This window comes from Vitis vinifera, chromosome 5 (assembly GCF_030704535.1).
Source record: "Vitis vinifera cultivar Pinot Noir 40024 chromosome 5, ASM3070453v1".
Classification (NCBI taxonomy): domain Eukaryota; kingdom Viridiplantae; phylum Streptophyta; class Magnoliopsida; order Vitales; family Vitaceae; genus Vitis; species Vitis vinifera.
In genome coordinates, this window is record NC_081809.1 from 21,564,447 (window position 1) to 21,585,338 (window position 20,892).

Below are 20,892 nucleotides of genomic sequence, written 5' to 3' on the forward strand. Positions count from 1 at the left end.
AAAAGAAATGCATAAAATAAACATCAAATACAAATAAAACCTTGATTCCCACAAGTCTAACTTCTCTGGCCGTCCAATTTCAATCCCTTGAAACCCATCTTCTTTCATATAATATCCTGCCACATTTCCTTTCTCCATGGCCATCATCCTTCGCAGCCCAACAACACAAATGCCTCTCTTCCTTATTACACCTTACTGTTAGAAGCCCTCAAGTTTTTTTTTTTCCTTTTCTTTCTTTTTCCCTTTTTTTTTCCTCTTTTTTTTTTTTTTTTTTTTTGCCTTTTCTCCTGGGAAGCAGGAGGACCCTCTTGGTGTCAGAACCAAATCCCAACCTCCAATCCAATATTTTCATCCCAAAAGGTCAGTCCTGTCAGAGTTTGTTGCATGTAGTACTAGGATCTTCATCAATTTTTCATAATCCTTCACTACAAAACCCTAAAAAATTCTTCTAGCATCTCCACCACCTCCTTTGCACCCACAAAATCTGTATTGTTTCTCACCATGACTTCCAATAGGGTTTTCTTCAATACTAGTTCTAGAAAAGCCAGGTGTGCCCGTAGATTCCTTCAATCCCTTCTGCGAATAAGGCAGCGTAGGCCTGGTTCGTTATCGTCTGAAGAAGTAAGGCAGCGGAGTAGGAGAATCAAGATGGCTGCATACTCATCCATGGCGTGTACAGTCGGGTCTAGGAGGGCGTGGAGCCGGGCGATTATCTTCAGGCTTCAAAGCCGCGCTGGGCGCCATGGTCGCATGAGGAGAAGGTGTTTAGGTGTAAAGAAGAAGCCCTCTAGAGAGATGAGCCAAGCAGACAGGCTTCGGGATCTTGTCCCAGGTGGGGAAGCCCTGGATTTCTGCAACCTGTTGGAGGAAACTGCCCATTATATTAAATGTCTGAGTTCCCAGGTTGAAATCATGAAAAGTATAGCTGATATCTATTGTAGATCTTGAAGGTGGCACACTGTTCTACATACAGAAACATGAAAGAGCAAAAAAAAAAAAAAAGGAAGAAGAAGAAGAAGAAGGAGGAGGTATATGGACACAGAATTGATGGACTGCTGGAGTGGTGGTGGTATGTTTCTAAACTATGGTAAACAACTTATATACAAGTAGTTGTTACATGCACACACATATAGATATAAACACTTTATTATTAGTATCTTTCTTTGAAGAGGATTGTATGTCAGAGCTTTCATGCCTCCAAGACAGATGAATTTCCTTGGTTGTACAGAGATGATATCTGATGAAAAGTTACGATTAAAGCCCTTTATATTATATGCACTGTCTCTTCTTGTGTGAATTCTTGCAAATTTACAACTATGATGGATGGGGTTGACTGTTAAGATTGTTCAATGTTGCAGGTCCTGTGAATATATGAGAGGGGATTTGTCCTATAAACCTAGGCTTAATGGTGTCTGAAGATCAGATAACAAAGCTCATGATAGTTATCAATGGGTAAATCTAAGAATTAGCCTTTGGTAATAATAGTAATTCAAAGGGCAGACCATGGTATGATGATGGCCCCAAACAATTAATTAATCTTTCCTCCTATAGTGGATTTTCTATAGAATTATTAAGTAAAGGGTTTTCCTCCTTAGGGTTAGTATATATGACATATCCATTTTATGCAGGTGATTTCAGTGGTTTTCTATATCTTGACCGGCTTTTTCATGAAAAATATTATGACAATGCAAGGTTGCAGCAGGGCAATCGAGAGTTGTATAAGCAATCATATTGGTTTTATATGATCAGACTATTCTAGGCTGAGACATGGTCTCTTGATCAACAGACTCTCATTCTAGGTGTGTATCTGTCTTGATCTCAAAAAGGAGGGAAACCCATTTGTCAATTGGACAAGGAGGCATTTTCCTTCAACAAAAAAAAAAGGAAAAAAAAAAGGTAAATAAATAAATAAAAATTTCCCAACCGAAGACAATTCTTAAAGAAAAAGAAGAAGAAATGAGGAAGTTATTCCCTATAATTGTCCACTTTGTGAGCATGCAAAGGAATGTTTGCTTTGGACAAGCATAAAAATGGCAACTTGCACATGGTGGGCCTGCCATTTCTCTAATATAGATAAGGAAGTCGGTAACCTTGGTCATTTCCTATGCTTTAATATATATATTAATATTACTAACCTTGGACAAGTAATATTGAATTGATATTAATATTTCAAACAACAGGCAACTGAAATTTGGAACACTCAATTCCAAATTTCAGCCATCATATGTTCTTCTTCTTCTTCTTCTTCTTCTTCTTCTTCTTCTTCTGTAAGCTTCTCATTTACATATCAGTGGCTTTCCTGCTAGATTGTACCCAGATCATATGATAAAATGAGACCAGGTTGATCTGTTACCATTGGTTGAGCTAATGGAAGACTCGTAAAAGTGCTTTAGATTAATGTAAATATTAGAATTAGATGATCAACATGTGTGAAATGGATCTGCAGAAGTTGTGATACATGTTTAAAGGTTTTCTCTGCAGTACTTGAAATGTTGGGGCTTGGGAGTTCTACTTTTGGCTTAGTTAAAATTGATATCTTCGGTTTGTTTGTCCAAATGCCTTGTTTAGTAAGCCATGAAAGAGGACATTGTTGTAAGTTAGAATGAGAGATACACTGTACTTACCAAGAAAAATGTGTTGTGCTTGGGGCTTGACTCAATTATCATAGTTATCTCTTACAGCTAGCCTTTTGTTTTTGGTTGCTTTTCACAGTTAACTGCCAAAGGCACCCTGGGTATATACGAATTTCCATCTTCAGCATAGTCTAAGACTGGGTATTTTATTAGATCAACTAAATCTCACTATCCTAAAGGTTATAATAGTATAGATTTTATTCCCTTTGTTGCCATATTTCTCAATCCATTTGTGTTCTCTGGTGCTTTTATAGCTTAGGAAATTACTCTTATTTGAGAGAGGATGACCATTAATCTCTTCATGGTTTAGGTCTACTTCAACAAATGGCCTCATTCCTATCTTGATATATAAGGGTTTACACATCGTGTTTAGTCGTCAAGGTGATCGTTTCCGTTTATACAAGGATAAAAAGTCTTGAGAAACAAGCAAATTCCTTTCCTTGATCACAAATCCATAGATTTCCATGTGCGACTATTGTGGTTTCTTGTATTGATCAAACATCTAGAAACAAACACAGCGAACATATTCTCAGTCTGCAATCTTTTTCATCAGTGAATTACTCGTTCGTCGTCTCTCCATTTCTACTTTTATTTTGCTTCTCAGTGTGCATGGGACATTCATCCATTGATTCTTGATATTGCATCAATTATTAAGGCTCGTCTTGCTCTGCAATTTCATTTGATTTCATAAATAAAAAAACCTCCATTGAAATAGAGATGATGATGGTTAAAGATGTGCTTAATATTAACATGTTGCAGAGACAAAGATGTGTGAGGGCTCAAATGAGGCGTCAAGTTCTGGCTATAGTTGTCTCGGGCCCCTAAGTGCTAGGCACATTCCAAACTAGTGGGATAATGTTCGTTTGGATTCAGCTCCCCATAGACCCCAAAATAGTTTTGCAGGTAGGCTGTATCCATCATGAGATTGATTGTTGTGGCATTTAGGACAATATGGACACTCACAAAATGTTAAAATTGCTTCTGCGTGGGCTATAAGAGCATGAATACAAAAATTAGCTCTAAATTAGTAAACCCTTCAAATCATAAATTTGCTTTTGCTTTATGGTACTCTTACTCATTATTGAGCATCCGTCCACTAGAAGAAAATTACTTTCTAGGAACAAAATATTTTGTTACTTAAAATAAGTATTTGGTTGCTAATTAATATATTTCTAGATGCAGAAAAATGGCAAGAAGACCATCGATTAAATTAGTGTGTGGTAACCATCTTTAATGGTAATAATTTTCTTCGAGGAACAAATATACCATTGGTACAACTTTTTTATGATTGATAATTAGATTACTAAATGTCAAATTTTTTATTGCTAATAAGCAAGCAAGATAAAAAAAAATAGAAATAAAAAAATTGTCATTTGTTTTCGACGAGGATCCATGTTATCACTAAAAGCGTCCTTTTTGGCAAGAAAGAAAAAAAAAAAAGTGAATGAAAATTAATATTTGTTGAAATTTAAGGTATTTAATATTCTCCTTTATGGCTCAATATGAACCATCTCAACCTAATGCTTTACCAATAATCTTTGGCTCTAATATGCTTGTTGGATCAAGTTTTTGCTATTTGGGCCGAAAGTTAATAAAGTAAAATCTTTTATAACATTTGATATCACAAACATCATGAGCTTTATTTCTAAAGTTTGTTGGATGAAGTTTTGATTATTTAATCCCAAAGCCAATTAGTGAAGGAAGTAAAATCTTTTACAACATTTGACTTCACAATCATCTTGGGCTTTATTTCTAGAGTCATCATTGATATAGAGCGATATCTTGTAACCCTTATAAAGTTAAGTTAAAAAATAAAAACAAAAGAGAAAAAACAAAAAAACTTATCCTTATAAATTTAGAAAAAAAAAATTACACAATGTTGAGAAGCCCACAAAAGAATAATTTTGAGATATAACTTTTTGAAACAATAAGTCTATATGATGATCACATATATATTACAATTAAGATTTTGATCTAACATTAGATTGATTATTTATATAAAAAGACACATGATATTTAACAAAATAAAAATATTATAGCACATATAAATATAAGTCATATTACTTAATGCATGATTGAATGGATTGTGATCAATTTATTAATAAGAGTTCACCAAAAGCCTTGTAAAAATTCATTAGAGGGCACTCACCCAAAGGTTGAAGCATATCAATATAATTACTTAAAATAAAAAATTTACTAAAAAAAATTATAAAAATAGTTGCACATTATATATCTTTCCAAGATTGATAAATTTATTTATTTAAATAATAAATTGAAAAATTAATTGAGGTTGATATTTTTTTTAATATTTTTGTTAATATTTTATAATTAATTGAGACAAAATATCCTTAGAGGTTCCTCAACCAATACTCGCTTTCTAGATCAACCCAAATTTAGACCCAAAATTAGGGTCTAGCTCCTTTCCTTTCTCACTACCCTAAAGATAGTTTCTTCCCTAGATAATTCAAACCATTCCTCTTCTAAAACCAAGGAACTTTGTAGAAATCCCATAACTCTAAAGCATTCCTCAAACCTTTAGGACAAAAAAAAAAAAAAAACCACTCCCCTAACAAGAATAAAAGGTGTTTTGCTAGTAAGAACAATGACCAAAGGTTCTCTCTCACATTAGCTCCATAGCATACCTATCTTCCATCAAGTGTCCTTCCCTCCATTTCTTTGTTTTAGGCTACTTTGATCACAAGCAACTTTGCAGGTAAGCTTTTCAAATGGTGCCAAATGTCCTTCAATCCAGAAGCATATATAGATTAAGATTCCTTTAAGTCATTATATATAAGTTGAAGAAGGCCAAACTTTCATATAAATGACTAATCATTTTTGGTAATCACTAGGAGATCACTTCAATCAATTATAAAGATGATTAAGAGCTTGGTAGAAGATGTGATTGTCATTGTGATGCTCTTAGGTTGTTTTCCAACTCAAGGTAGGACAATTACGCATGATGCATGAAAACGCTTGATCATTGCTTACTTTTCCATGGACGTTAAGCTAATATGTAAGACGATTGCGTATAATCATGATCATTTTCTTCTTCTTTTTTTCTTTTTCTTTATCATTTTTTTGATTGTATGAAATGCTCAAGTGTTCTTCCTCATATTGCTTGATCAATTTAGCCTAGACTATAGAAAACTTGAGCGTTAAACTCCATTTTGGCTAATCATTTGCTCTAAAATGCTTAAGTGTCCTTTTATGCTTTAGTCAATCTACATCATCTCCTCATCCTTGGAAAACCCTAGCTTCCTCAACCTTTTGCACACTATTTCATATTCCAAAGGTTGATTTTATATGTGGAATTACCTCTTTTAATGTTTGAAAATACTAGTATATCCTATAATGATATACTATCAACAAAACTCAAAGCATGGGATCAATCTTAAGAACTCAACCTAATTCAAAGAGACTCCTTAAGAAGGTTGTGCTTAAGTTTTTACCACTACTCCTTACACATTTGATGCTAGTCCCTTAGCAATGACAAATAAAATAACATAAGTTAAGGTGAAATTCTAATAATGAAGAAAAGTTAAGTGTTAATTGTATACATCCAGAATGACAACATTAATACTCACAAAATTCAAAGTACAAGGGTGCATATGAGTGAGTATGTGTCTATAAAGAATCCCATTTGGGCTAATTAAGAAATTATTCTAGTGATTGATTCTAAGTACACATATAAGAATACATTATATAGGCAAATTACAAAAGAATAGATAAGGAAAGAATACATAAGGAACTAAACCTATACAAATATTTACGACTAGAAATTATTTCTACAGTTGTACAAATATTTATAGCTAACACCTAGGATAACAACTCTTAAGATCTCTCGAGATTTCCAACACTCCCCCTCAAGCTAACTTGAAAATGTTTTCCATGGCCAGCTTGCTCACTAACTTATCAAATTGCTTTTTTGGTAGTCCCTTAATGAGTATATCAACTACTTGTTAATCAGTAGGAATGTAGGGAATACAAATGAGTCATTCCTTCAATTTCTCCTTAAAATATTTGTCAATCTCAACATGCTTTATCCTATCATGTAGGACAAGATTGTGAGCAATTGCAATTGCTACCTTATTATCGCAAAACACCTTCATAAGAAGACTACTAGTTACCCTGAGTTCTTCAAGTAGTCTTTTGATCTAAAGGATCTCACATACACCGTGAGCAACTACTCTAAACTTCACTTCTACACACTCCTAGCAACTACATTCTGCTTGTTACTCCACCATGTAACTAAGTTTCCTCTCACAAAGGTGCAATACCCAAAAGTAGATCTTCTATCTATTACATTCCCAGCTCAATCGGCATCTATGTAAACTTTTCAACTCTAAAATGACTCTTGTCTTCAAATAAGAGACCCTTTCCTAGAGTTCTTTTTAGGTGTCTAAGGATCCTATATATAAACAACATCGAAGTGTTCCTATCCTAATGAGTGATGAGTTGACTAACCATGCTCACTGCAAATGCTATACTGGATGTGTGTGGGAGAGATAAATTAATATGCCCATAGACATTGAAACCTATCTCTATCAACAACATCCTCGACCTTAACTGGTTGCAATTTTAATAGGAGTCTCGATAGTTTTACAACCCAATAAGCTTGTCTCCTTAAGTAAATTCAATATGTACTTTTTCTAGGAAACAAAATCCCTAGAAAGCAACCCTTTCAATCTCTCAATTTCCAAGCTATCATCACCAATCAATATAATATCGTCCATATAATAATCTTACTTCATAAGAATTTTTTTAAAGAACATATGATCTGCTTAGCTCTAAATATAATCGTGACTTTTTACTGCTTTCCCAAAGCGCTTGAACCAAGCTTTAGGTGTCTGCTTAAGTCCATAAAGGGATTTTTTTCAGCTTACAAACTTTCTATATACTTTTTTTTTCTCTTCAAACTCAAGTGGTTGGTCCATAAAAACCTCTTCTTCTAGATCCCTATTCAAAAATATGTTTTTCACATCTAGTTGATATAAAGGCCAATCTGACTTGACTGCAAGAGAAAGTAGAATTTGAATTGAGTTGATTTTTACCACTAGTATGAAAGTTTCTTGGTAATCTATCCCATACGTCTGAGTAAAGCCCTTTGCTACTAAACATGCCTTGTATTTTTCCTCGCTACCATCAGCTTTGCATTTGATTGTAAACACCCACTTACAACCCACAGTCCTCTTTCCCCTAAGCAATTCTACAATATCCCACATTCCATTTATTTTAAGGGCATTAATTTCTTCTAAAATTGTTGTCATCTAATCTGAATGAATAAGAGCTTCCTAAACATTCCTTAGCACAAACAAATTAGTGATTTTAGAAGTAAAGGCCCTATAGTTTTCAGACAAATATGGTAAGATAAAAATATTAAAAATAAGGTGTTTGGTAAAAGTTCTAATTCATTTCTTAAGAGCAATAAGAACATCGAGATTAGTTAATTGAATAGGATTAGAAAAGGAATCTAATATACTTGGATCTTGAGGAATCAGTGGAGCTGATGATTGGCCTTTCAAGATATTTGGATTATCTTTAGTAGTTTGATGAAATTTTCTTGTATAAACACGTAATTTAGTATGATTATTATTATTTGGAGTGTTTCTCCCCCTACTTGCAACTCATTATCCTTTGACATAGGTAGACTAGGCTCTTTAATTTTTTTTTCTATATTAAACAATTCGATCCCAATTATAAAAAGGGTATCATTAAAGAAAAAATATTTGGTGTTGAAGAAGAAACATATCAAAATTGATCTTCATTTTTTCTCTTCCCCTTAAGAGAAGTTTGGTTAAAAAAAAAGTGTGTATATATATATATATATATATCCTTGGTTTTAGAGGAAAGAATGGGAAATGGTCATAGATCATGTGAGACTTTGAGGCCAAAGACTTGGGCAAATAAGTTTAGTTATGGTTTTTCTGTTCTACTTCTAGTGGTAATGTGTCCTTCTAGCAATGTGCCTCTTCCTTTTCAATTAGTTTTCTATTGAAATAAAAAATTATTAAAATCAATTAGCGATATAAAGCCACTAACAATTGACACATGAATCTACTAATGGAAATTGTATCAATTGATTTAATACAAGACTCCTATACTTTACTCCTACCTTTATCCATTCAAACTAATGACATGTTTTATTCTCTATTAGTTTCCAATGTTGATTGATCATTTTTTTCATGTTATGCCTAATGTCAGTTTTATATTGCCTCAATCTTTTACTTCTTGTACAAAATGCCATCTTGGACATATCCCACTCTAATTGGAATTCTTCTATAAACCAAAGTCTTATTTAAAGTATGCATAAAATTGAATTTTGCATCTTTATATCGAAGTCTACAACTACTTTCAATTTCTTATATATTTACTCTGATAGATGCCTAATAGCTACTACCAAATTTCTCTTATGTCAGTTTGCAAATTGATATTGGACTATGTTGTCAGATTGTTCTAACAAGGCAAACCAAAAGCTAACATCATTGAGTATGCCATCAAAATTTCCAATATTGGTTCCTCTAATATAGGTTCATTTTAACATGTTATCAATGGCAATCATTGTTTTCCATGTTACTTTTAATCGAGAAATTGTTTCAATTCCATGAGAGAAACTTGGCTTTAATACCATAATGTTGTTTCTATGAAAAAGAAAGAAATATGTATTGGATAAACAACTGGTGGAAGAATTTTATTGATTTTTGTTTTTTTTACAGAACACCCTATAATTTGTTAAATAGAGATAATCAAGCAAATGAAATATTCAAAAAATGAAAAAGAAAATAATTTTATCTCAATAGAAACTTATTTTAAAAAATAAATAAATAAATAACAAATAAAGGATAAAGTAAACTCTAATAAATTTGAATTTGAATGGACTTAAAAATCTAGAGATTGAATTACTTATCAAAGCAAAGAAAGACCCCAAGCCATCAAGCAAATGATGAGAAAGACATTAGAATAAATAATACTATGGGTTTGATACCAACTTGGATCTTGAGGACAAATATAACCAAGAGATAGCTCTCATGCGAGGGGGAAAGCAAGGTTATGGTAACATCACAAAAAGGTCAACAAGAGATGTAGCCTTTCAACTTGATCACATTAGGGGGCAACTCACAACTTGGCTACATACAAACCATATTCCCAACATGGCATAAGTAGGGCAACTTGACCCAACTAACCTACCTTAATTAGAGGTTGATAGCAATAATGCTACTAACCCTAATTTTCGTTGCAAGTTTGATTTGATAACATTGGATATTGAGAATCGAAATATTTGGGTTACCAAATAGGCAATAGGATCCCTAAAGCCGTGAGAATCTTACCATTTTTTTTATTAAGTTCTTTTTATGCTTCTATAGCTTCCATATGATAGGAAATCTAGTTAAAAGTTTTTCAAATTGGTAACTTCATATTTTCTTATAGAAAACAAATTTTCATGAGAGGGTTATTTCCAATTATTATTTATTTAGAATTGGATGTTTCTAATTTGGATTCCAATTTCCTTTTCGGAACTTTCCTATTGTTATGGGATAGGTGTTTTTCCAAGCTCTCCCAGCTTGAGAGAAAGAGAACATTACCTATGATGATCCTCTAGGCTCTTAAACCTTGACAGGAAGATAAACCCAAGTCCTTCAAGCTCTCCATTTAGAGAGAAGAAAGACGATGTTTTAGATAAGGAAATTTCAAGGACAAGGAATATGAAAACAATTCTTATGTAGCACAAGTATTCTAATTAAGATTAGAAATAAAGATTTTGGAAAATATCATGATAGATAATTTATTTTAAGAAGGTTACCAAAGTTACATAAAGTCTCTTATATCAAAATATTAAGTGAGAGAAGGTCATAGGCTCATCACTATCCTAAAGATGGGGTGGCCTTAGGAATCAAAGGATGTGGACTATCCTTATGGACAATATTATATATGCTTATAGTGGGAGTGATCAATCCTAAAAATGGAACTATTCACTTAGTAACATTGATGTCAAGGATTTTATTACACACTTAACTCAAATGTATAGTAGTAAATGTTAGTGTAAGTCCCGCAATTAGCCAGTTATGGAAATCTTAGATTTAGGAATCCCTTCACTCAAGGGTCAAACAAAATATGATTGTAGCCGTAAATATTGTATAGACAAAGAACAACTTCCTAAAATAGTTTCTTGTATCTCTATATCTTGTACTATGTTTTTATGGAATTGATTATGAAAAAAAAAAAAAAAAAAAAGTTACCTTTGACATGGTATCAAAGCATGGTCTTGGATTCCTTGTTTTTTTATTAGGCAAGGGTCAAGTTTTTTACTCGGTCTCCATGGCTGACTCCACTGAAACCATCCTTGATAATTTAACATCAAAGATGACGGAGGCCTTGTCAAGGGTCTAGACCTCTTCCACTTCCATCACTGATTCCCCGATGGTTCCACTCAGCATCAAGTTGGATGGTTCCAACTATGGATTATGGTCCCAGGTTGTTGAGATGTACATCTCAGGAAAAGACAAACTGGGATACATTAATGGAGACTACCCCCAACTACCAGAAACTGACCCCTCCTTTCGTAAATGGCGCACTGAGAATTCCATGGTGAAAGGCTGGTTAATCAACTCCATGGACCATTCTTTGGTCGTGAACTTTATTCGCTACCCAACGGCTAAGCAAATATGGGATTCCGCTGCCACAACATACTTTGATGGAATTGACACCTCGCAGGTATACGAGCTCAGATATCGTGTATCTCGAATGAAACAAACAGGTGGATCTATAGAAAAATACTATAACAACCTATAGGGTTTGTGGCGAGAGATCGATTTTCATCGACTGAATCCGATGGCATGTGCAATTGACATATAAAACTACCACTCCCTTTTATAGGAGGAGCAAGTATACACTTTTCTTGATGGACTAGATGATCGATTGGATCATGTTCGGAGCGATGTTATTAGCCTGAAACATTTTCCTTGAATTGAGCAAGCATATGCTCACATTCGAATGGAAGATCTCTGACAATCTATGATGATATCGGGAGCGGAAGCAGTGGCTAGTGGTGCTGTTATGGCCATCAAAGGAGTTAAATCTGGCCAGTCACAAACTTTGCTAAAGTCTGAGTCTTCCTCATGATCCAAATGTCACTCAGATAGGAATAAGTGCACTCATTGTGCGAGTACAAAACATACTCGAGAAACCTGTTTCAAATTGCATGGCTACCCAGACTGGTGGCATGAATTACAAGCTCGAAAGAAATGAGATGCTCCTACAACTGAAAACATCCCGGGTAGAGCAGCGATGGCCACGACTGAATCTCAACTATTCCCGTGGGTGATCCTGTTATCTCAACCCCAGATCAAGGTAATCGTGGTCAAGTTTTTTGCAGTTCTACTACTCGGAATGATGGTGCCTAGATTATCGTTTTCGAAGCGACGGATCATATGACATTTGATCCAAATTACTTCTCCAACACAACTCAGCCAAGGAGGACTTGCATTGCCAATGCCAATGGGGCAATTTACCTAGTCACAAGGGTTAGAACCGTGCCCTTGTCTCTCTCTCTCTCTCTCTCTCTCTCTCTCTCTCTCTTTTTAGCTCACACACTTCTTGTTCCATCTCTCTCCAACAAGTTGATGTATGTGAGTCAAATTACTGAAGAGCTTAATTGTGTTGTATTCATATACTCTACATTTTATCTTCTTTAGGATGTTCTCAGTGAGGAGATTATTGGGCATGGTACTAAGAGGGGAGGACTGTACTACTTGGATGACTTCAGCCCAGGCAAAGCAAATCACACGCACCATCAAACCAGTAGCCACGAACGACAAATTTAACTATGGCATAGGCGCTTGGGGCACCCATCATTTGGCTATCTTCGGCATCTACTCCCATCTTTATTTTCCCGTTGAAGAATATGGACTTTAAATGTGATACATATCTTAAGGCTAAAAACCAACGAGTTTCTTATCCAGTTAGTTTGAATAAAACTAATACTCCATTTGCATTGATACACTCCGATGTGTGAGGACCATCCCCGATAACTACTTCCTCTAGTCACCATTGGTTTGTTATTTTTGTTGATGATTGTACGCAAATGACATGACTCTATCAGCTAAAAACCAAAGTCGAAGTTTTCACCATTTTTCAAGCATTTCATGCCATGGTTCAAACTCAATTCTCTTCGAAGATAAAAATTCTTCATTCCGATAATGGTGGCGAATTCATCAACCAAAGATTCCAATCCTATTTCCAACAACATGGCCTCCTCCATGAGACCTCATTCTCTCAAACACCACAACAAAATGGTGTCGCCGAGAAAAAAAATCGGCATATTCTGGAAACATCTCGTGCCCTACTCCTTGGAGCAATGGTGCTAAGTTGCCATTGGGGGGATGATGTGGCTACTGCCGTGTACTTAATCAACTGTATGCCATCTAAGATTTTACACTTTAAAACCCTCTTACAAATCCTCTCTACTCACATATCCCTCCCTTTAATATTGATGTTTCCTTCTAGAATTTTCGGGTGTGTTGCTTTTGTCCACCTCCACAAGAATCAACGTACCAAACTGGACCCATGTGTCGTTCGGTGCTTATTTTTGGGATATGGTTTACATAAAAAAAGGCTTTCGGTGCTATGACCCCACTACCAACCGAACCTATATTACCATGGATGTTACATTTCTTGAGTTCAAGAATTTTTATCCTTCACCGGTACCCAATTCTTCCCTTTAGGGGGAGACTCAAGTAGAAGAGTTGAATTGGTTGATGGCCCCAGTGGGTGAGCATGGAACTGGAAATAGAGAGGTTGAACCGCATGAAGTACCACTAGAGATTGAACATGTAGAATTGTGAAATGAAGAACCTGGAGATGAAGAAGCCGAGAATGAAGAACCAGAAAATACAGAGTACTCTCAGTCCCCTCACTCCTCAATACCCGAAGACCCTCCTCCTTCTGAGAATGTCCCTAAGGTAAGTACTCCTACTGCACCTTTACATGCTAATATCTTGGATTCTTCTACTCGTTATATGTTGCACTTTAGACACAATCGTGGGAAACCACCGAACAGATACAGCCCAGATGAAGAAGAAAGAAAGTCCAAGTACCCAATTGCAAATTATGTATCTACTCAAGGTCTGTCCAAGCCGCTCAAGACTTTCACTCAAACACTATCCTCCTACCAGATTCCCAGTAGTGTTGAGGAGGCATTATCTGATCCAAAGTGGGTGCAAGTGATGCAAGAAGAACTAAAAGCCTTAAAGAAAAATAATACTTGGAAGTTGGTCCCATTATCGGAAGGAAAAAAATTAGTGGGGTGCAAATGGGTGTTCTCTATAAAATACAAGGCTGATGGATCAATTGACCGATACAAGGCGAGACTTGTAACAAAGGGTTTTACCCAAACACATGGCATAGACTACTCAGAAACCTTCTCACCAGTAGCTAAACTAAATACCGTTAGAGTCTTACTATCTCTTACAGCAAATCTGGACTGGCCACTACATCAACTTGATGTGAAGAATGCTTTCCTTCACGACAACCTTGACGAGGAGGTATACATGGATATTCCGCCAGGATATACAGGATCGGTTGAAACCAAAGTTGTTTGTAAATTGGAGAGGGCATTGTATGGGCTAAAACAGTCACCGCGAGCATGGTTTGGTCGATTTAGTTCAACTATGAAGAAGTATGGTTATCGCCAAAGTAACTCTGACCATACTCTCTTCTTAAAACACCGACAAAGTAAGGTGACAACATTAATAGTCTATGTGGATGATATGATAATTACGAGGGATGACGCCGAGGAGGTCTCGAGGTTACAAGAACAATTGTCTAGTGAATTTGAAATGAAAAACTTGGGAGGGCTTAAGTATTTTCTAGGAATAGAGGTGGCGAGGTAAAAAAAAGGCATATTCTTCTCTCAACGGAAATATGCACTAGACTTATTGACGGAAGTGGGATTACTAGAGTGTAAACCTGTGGATACGCCGATTGTGTAAAACCATAGGCTTGGAGAATATTTAGACCAGGTGCCAGCCGATAAGATGAGGTATCAAAGACTAGTGGGAAAGCTCATTTACTTATCTCACACTCGTCCAAACATTGCTTATGTCGTAAGTGTGGTAAGCCAATTTATGCATAATCCGAGTGAAGACCATATGGGTGTCGTAATTCAAATTCTCCAATATCAAAAGTCATCACCAGGAAAAGGATTAATGTTCTCCAAGAACGCCCATCTGAATATTGAAGGGTACACGAATGCGGACTGGGCTGGGAATATCTTGGATAGAAAGTCTACCTCATGCTACTTTACATTTGTGGGAGGAAACTTGGTTACATGGAGAAGTAAAAAGCAAAAGGTAGTGGCATTATCCAGTGCTAAAGCTGAGTTCCAAGGCATGGCAAAAGGATTGTGTAAGCTTCTTTGGCTTAGAAGTTTGCTAACAGAGGTCGGTTTTCCTCCTAGTTCTGCAATGAATTTATTCTGTGATAACAAAGCTACCATCGACATATCTCACAACCCAATTCAACACGACCGCACCAAGCACATGGAGGTAGACCGACATTTCATCAAACAAAACTTGGAAGAGAATATTATCTAGTTCCCTTTCATTAAATCTGAAGACCAGTTGGCTAACATTCTTACCAAGGCAGTTTCCAGTAGAAACTTCAATGACTTACTTGACAAGTTAAGTGTTAGAGATATCTACACACCAACTTGAGAGGGAATGTTGGTGTGAGTCCCGCAATTAGCCAGTTATGGAAATCTTAGATTTAGGAATCCCTTCACTCAAGGGTCAAACAAAACATGATTATAGTCGTAAATATTGTATAGACAAAGAGCAACTTCCTAAAATAGTTTCTTGTATCTCTATATCTTGTACTATGTTTTTATGGAATTGATTATGAAAAAAAAAAAAGTTATGTTTGACAGTAAAATCACTTAAAGTAGTTCCACTTACATTGTCTAAGGGATAAACATAAAGATATGTTAATCAATGCCTTAGGATAATCTTTCCAGGTTTAAAAAAGGTTGATTGATTAGAAATACCCTAGTAATAAGAATCATGACCTACCTAAAGTAGGTTTTGTTGAGATTAAGCCCTTAAAAGCAAGACATGAAGCAATAAAGTTACACTTCATTGTCCATATACTATGTCTTTTATGCATTGACATTGATTTGAGCATTCAACCCATATCACTTACATTGTACATGACCTAGATACAGTCATGTTACCTTTGTTGAAAATTAATTTTCCTTCTATCTCTCACAATCCCATTCTCTTATGTGTCACTCATTAAGATTTCTCTCATTGGCTAACTTTCTTCGATCAACCCATGCATTCCATTATGCCTTCCGTGTCACACAGGCTACCACCTTCCACACACGATATGGAAAAACTCGAAGTTAGTCCAAATATTATCATATCATTCTTACAACCTAATAGTGTTCTCTATGAAGGTTTGCTAACTGACAACAATTTTCCACTGACATCTTTATTCTTTTCTTATACACCAAGTCAATCAACTATCCCAAACTTAAACACACTACCACTTTCAAACCTCAAGCCACCATTTTTCCTAAACCAAAGCCAATCCATGCCCCAATAGACATAGAATAACCATCCCATGATCACTTGATTCAAAAATAGTATCTACAAACCCAAAACCATACACAACACTACCAAGCATTTGATCTCTAATCCTTATAGAACAAAATTCTATCTTTCGAGCCCCTAAACATCCAAAATGTCAAGCTACAATGTCTAATGATTTTGATGCTTTGATTTGCAATGGTACATGGGAACTTGCCTATCCTACACCAACTCAGAATCTATTTGGTTATAAGTGGGTGTTTCATATCAAGCGTCATCTAGATAGGTGCATTCAGCTCTACAAGGCGGGTCTTGTCACTAAAGGCTTTCATTAACGACTAGGAGTTGATTATCATGACACATTCAATCCCATTATGAAATCTACCACAATCCAAGTGCTCTTATGTATTACTCTTTACATCGTTGGCCTATTCACCAATTGGACATCAACAATGCATTTCTTCATGGTTTTCTTAATGAAGAGGTATTTATGTCTCAACCACCTAGGTTTAGTGATGTTGTTAACCTAACCCATGTTTATAGGTTTTGCAAAGCATTGCATAGACTCAAATAAACCCCTAATGTTTAGTATTAGGGACTCAACAAATTTCTAGTCTCATTTGGGTTTCACAATTCCAAGTTTGATTACTCCATGTTCATCTACTCTAAAAACAATATCACAATTTATTCTTGTTTGTGTTGATGATGTCATCGTTACTAGCAACAACCTAAGATTTATTTCTCATTTCATTAAAAGCCTCTCCCAATAATTCTCAATGAAGGATCTCAGAGATCTATATTACTTTCTTGGTGTTGAGGTTATCTCTACTATAATGGACTATTTCTATTTCAACACAAATAAATTTAGGACCTCTTACAATGCCATCATATGTCAAAAGCTAAAGCAGTGAACACTCCATTATCCATCTCAACATTTTTTGTTCTTCTTGATGGTACTCTTTGTGCCCCAACGTAATATTGACAAGTGGTTAAAGCCTTATAACATTTAGCCACTATCCACCCCTAACATCTCATTTATTGTACACGAGTCATTTTAATTCATATCTCAACCAACTTAGACACATTGAACAGCTATTAAGCGAGTGCTTTGGTATGTCAAAAACACCATATATCATGGGTTTTTTTCTCAAATGTGGTTTTGTGCTTCTTTTGTGTGTCTTCTCTAATCTAGATTGGGTAGGAAATCCAAATGATAGAACCTCAACAAATGTATATGTTCTCTACCTTGGTTGTAACCCAATTTCTTAGAGCTCCACAAAGAATTATTGCTTTTACTATTATAGAGTTAGCATAGGTCTAGTCACTTCTTCTTGAACTTGGTATCTTTCTTGAAAATTCTCCAACTATCTATTGTGATAATATTGACACCACCTACTGTGTGCCAATCCGATTTTTTACTCTCATATAAAGCACATTGTTATTGATTTTCACTTTGTTTATGATAAGGTTTGTGTTCAATTTCATGTCTCTCGTGTTTTGAGTCAAGACCAATTTGTTGATGCTCTCCACTAAATCATTGTCCCATCAACGAGTTCTTAATTTACTTTGATCCAAGATAGATGTTTCTAATGGAACCACAAATTTCAGGGGGCATATTAGAATGAATCAATAACTTCTCCCAACCTGGTCAATGTTAGCTCATGATTCACTCATTCAAGTGAAATCAAATCCCTTAATTCTAGCTACTTTGGATGACTCTTGATTAACCAAGTTGCAATATTCCTACGGTAACATTTTTAGTTTCCTATCCTTTGACTTTTGACTCGTTGTGTACATATTTTATTGTAAAGCATTTAAAAATACACAACAATTTCTTCAATTTATTCCTCTATTAGTAAATTTTCTTGGCTCCTTTATCATATATAATAGCAGGTAAAAGTCAAATTTCTTGTAATGTAATCCAATCCTATAAATCTAAGGAGCATGTTGAATAAGTAATTCAAACTCCAAAATTTTAATGCCATTCAAATTAACTTTAGCAAAGCAAATTTCTACTTTATCCTCTTTTTTTTCTTCAAATAAATTCGATTGAGATAATTTTTTTTTTTTTAAATGTTTTGAATATTTTAGTTGCTTGAATATCTCTATTTAAAGTATTTTTGGGTGTTCTAAAACAAAGTAGAAATCAATAAAAACTCTTCAAGCAATTGTTTATCCTACATATATTTCTTTTTTTCTAATAAATAAATGAAATAAATTTAAAAAAATATATGAAAATGATTTTTTTTTACTTAAAATTTTGTATTATTTTCTTTTATATATATATATTCTTCTACTTTTCCTCTCCAATTTCTTTTCCTTGTATTTTCATTCACATTTTTTGAGAGTGAAACACCCATAACCAGGGGTCTCCAACGGGCAGGCCGGGCCGGGCCGTAAATAGGAGGCCCGCGGCCCAGCTCGGGCCGGGCCGGGCCATGCTAAAATGCTAGGCCCGCAGCTCGGCCTATGAGCCCGTGGGCTAGCGGGCTGGCGGCCGGGCCGGGCTGACGGGCTTTTTGAAATAAGCTAAAATGGCTTTCAAAAAAGTCAAGGGAAGGGAGAGGGGGGGATTCGAACCCCTCCCCTCATGTTTAAACTTCAAGGTTCTAACCAGCTGAACTACATTCTTTTTATGTTTATTAATTGAGTTAGTTATATATATATAAAAATAAAGTATATTATTTTTTAAAAAAAAATTAAAGGCTCCAGCCCATGTGACCGTTGGAGCTAAGCCTCCAACGGTCACATGGCCAATTATTATTATTATTATTTTTTAACCTTCCTATAAATACATTTTCTTCTTTATCATTTTTTCATCAAATTCTCTCTATTTCTCTCTCTATTTCTCTCACATTCTACAATATTTCAAATTCTTTTATTTTTCCCTCAAATTATACAATATTGTTGGTAGTGCAAAACAAGCATTGGTGGCTCCAAGAGTTCAAATTTGCTAGGAATTTCTGCATCGGTTCTCTAATTGAGTAACATACTTTACCCCTACTACTTTATTTTTTTGTTACATTTTTTTTTATATTTATTACTTTATTATTTTTGGCATAATATTTTATCAATAATTATAATATGACAAGTGCTTCTTCATCTAGTCCATGTGATGAAATATTATCAAACAAAAAATTTACTTCAAATATATGGAATTTTTTTTATAGAATAGAAATAATTTTAGAAAATAATAAAAAAGAAATAAAAGCAAAATGTAAAATTTGTAATAAATTTCTTACTGGTGGCTCAAATGCAGGCACAAGTCATTTAAAAAGACATCATGAAAATTGTAAAACTAAAAATAATGTAGATATTAGAAATTATATGCAATTAGGTAAAAATGAAAGTGGAAATTTAAAAACGTTTTCTTATGATGAATCTAACTGTCGTGAAGAAATGATTGATTATATAATAAGAGCAGAACAACCTTTCAACATGATGGAAACTCATGATTTTGCAGGAACAATTCAACGAGGTATTAATCCTCAATTTAAAGGTTGGTCTGGAAATACAGTTAAAAGATATATTATGAAAAAATTTTATACACAAAAAGAAATTTAAAAAAAAAAATTTGCAAATTTTGAAGGAAATATTTGTTTAACATCTGATATTTGGACATTTTTAACTCACACTGGTTTTTTATGTATAACTGCTCACTATATTGATAATGAATGGAAATTAAATAAAAGAATAATTTCATTTAAATTAATAAATGATCCACATAGTGGTAAAAATATAACATCTTTAATAAATGATGAAATTATAGATTTAGGCATTCGTGATAAAATATTGACAATAACATTAGATAATGCTGCTAATAATGATGCAGCAATACATAGACTAAAACGATATTGGCAAGTAAAAGAAGATCATGCTAAAATATTTCATGTGCGTTGTTGTGCACATATTTTAAATTTAATTGTAAAGGATGGATTAAAAAATGTTGATAGTACATTGGAAAAAATTAGAGGCATTGCATATAGTATTAATAGTTCTCAAGCAAAACATGAATTATTTTTTTATTGTTGCAAAATGTTAAATATGAAAAGAAAAAATATAAATTTGGATATGGCCATTAGATGGAATTCCACATATAAACTTTTACAAAATATTACAAAATATAGAAAAGTAGTCGAATTATATGAAATACAATTAATTAACAATGATTGTGAAGCAGATATTTATGCATTAAATGATTATGATTGGCATATTGCGGATCTTTTAAGATCTTTTTGAAATTTTTGATACTTCAACAAACATTTTTTGTGGTGTATATTATCCAACTTCAAATCGAGTTATTATGCAAATAACTAATATTTTTATTGTACTTCAAAAATATTTAAGTTTTGAAATATTTAATGATACAATATTTGCAATGATAGAAAAATTTAGAAAATATTGGGGAGAAATACCTTTATTTTTTTATATTGCTTTCATTGTGGACCCTAGATTGAAATTTGAAGCTTTGGATGAATGGTTAACAATTATTTATTTTAATGACCAAATAAAAATTGAAGAAATTAAAAATGAAATAAATTCATTATTATATAATTTATATAACTATTATAAAGAAAAATATGGTAATGATATTAATACTATTAAATTACCACCTACATCTACAAACTCCTCATCTTTTTATAAAGGAGCTCTAGAAATGTTGAAAAGTCGAAAAAAAA

General features: G+C 34.2%; 1 protein-coding gene across 1 annotated transcript; it reads left to right on the forward strand.

Annotated features, from left to right (window-relative positions):
• Positions 1-501: 501 nt before the first annotated feature.
• LOC100254977 (transcription factor IBH1) lies at positions 502-948 on the forward strand. The gene has a single exon (XM_003632002.4). It carries the CDS (start codon positions 502-504, stop codon positions 946-948), a length of 447 nt encoding a protein of 148 aa, XP_003632050.1.
• The last annotated feature ends 19,944 nt before the right edge of the window (positions 949-20,892 follow it).

Coding starts and splice junctions, on each gene's coding strand:
- LOC100254977 (XM_003632002.4), top strand. CDS start 502: ATGACTTCCAATAGGGTTTTCTTCAATACTAGTTCTAGAAAAGCCAGG.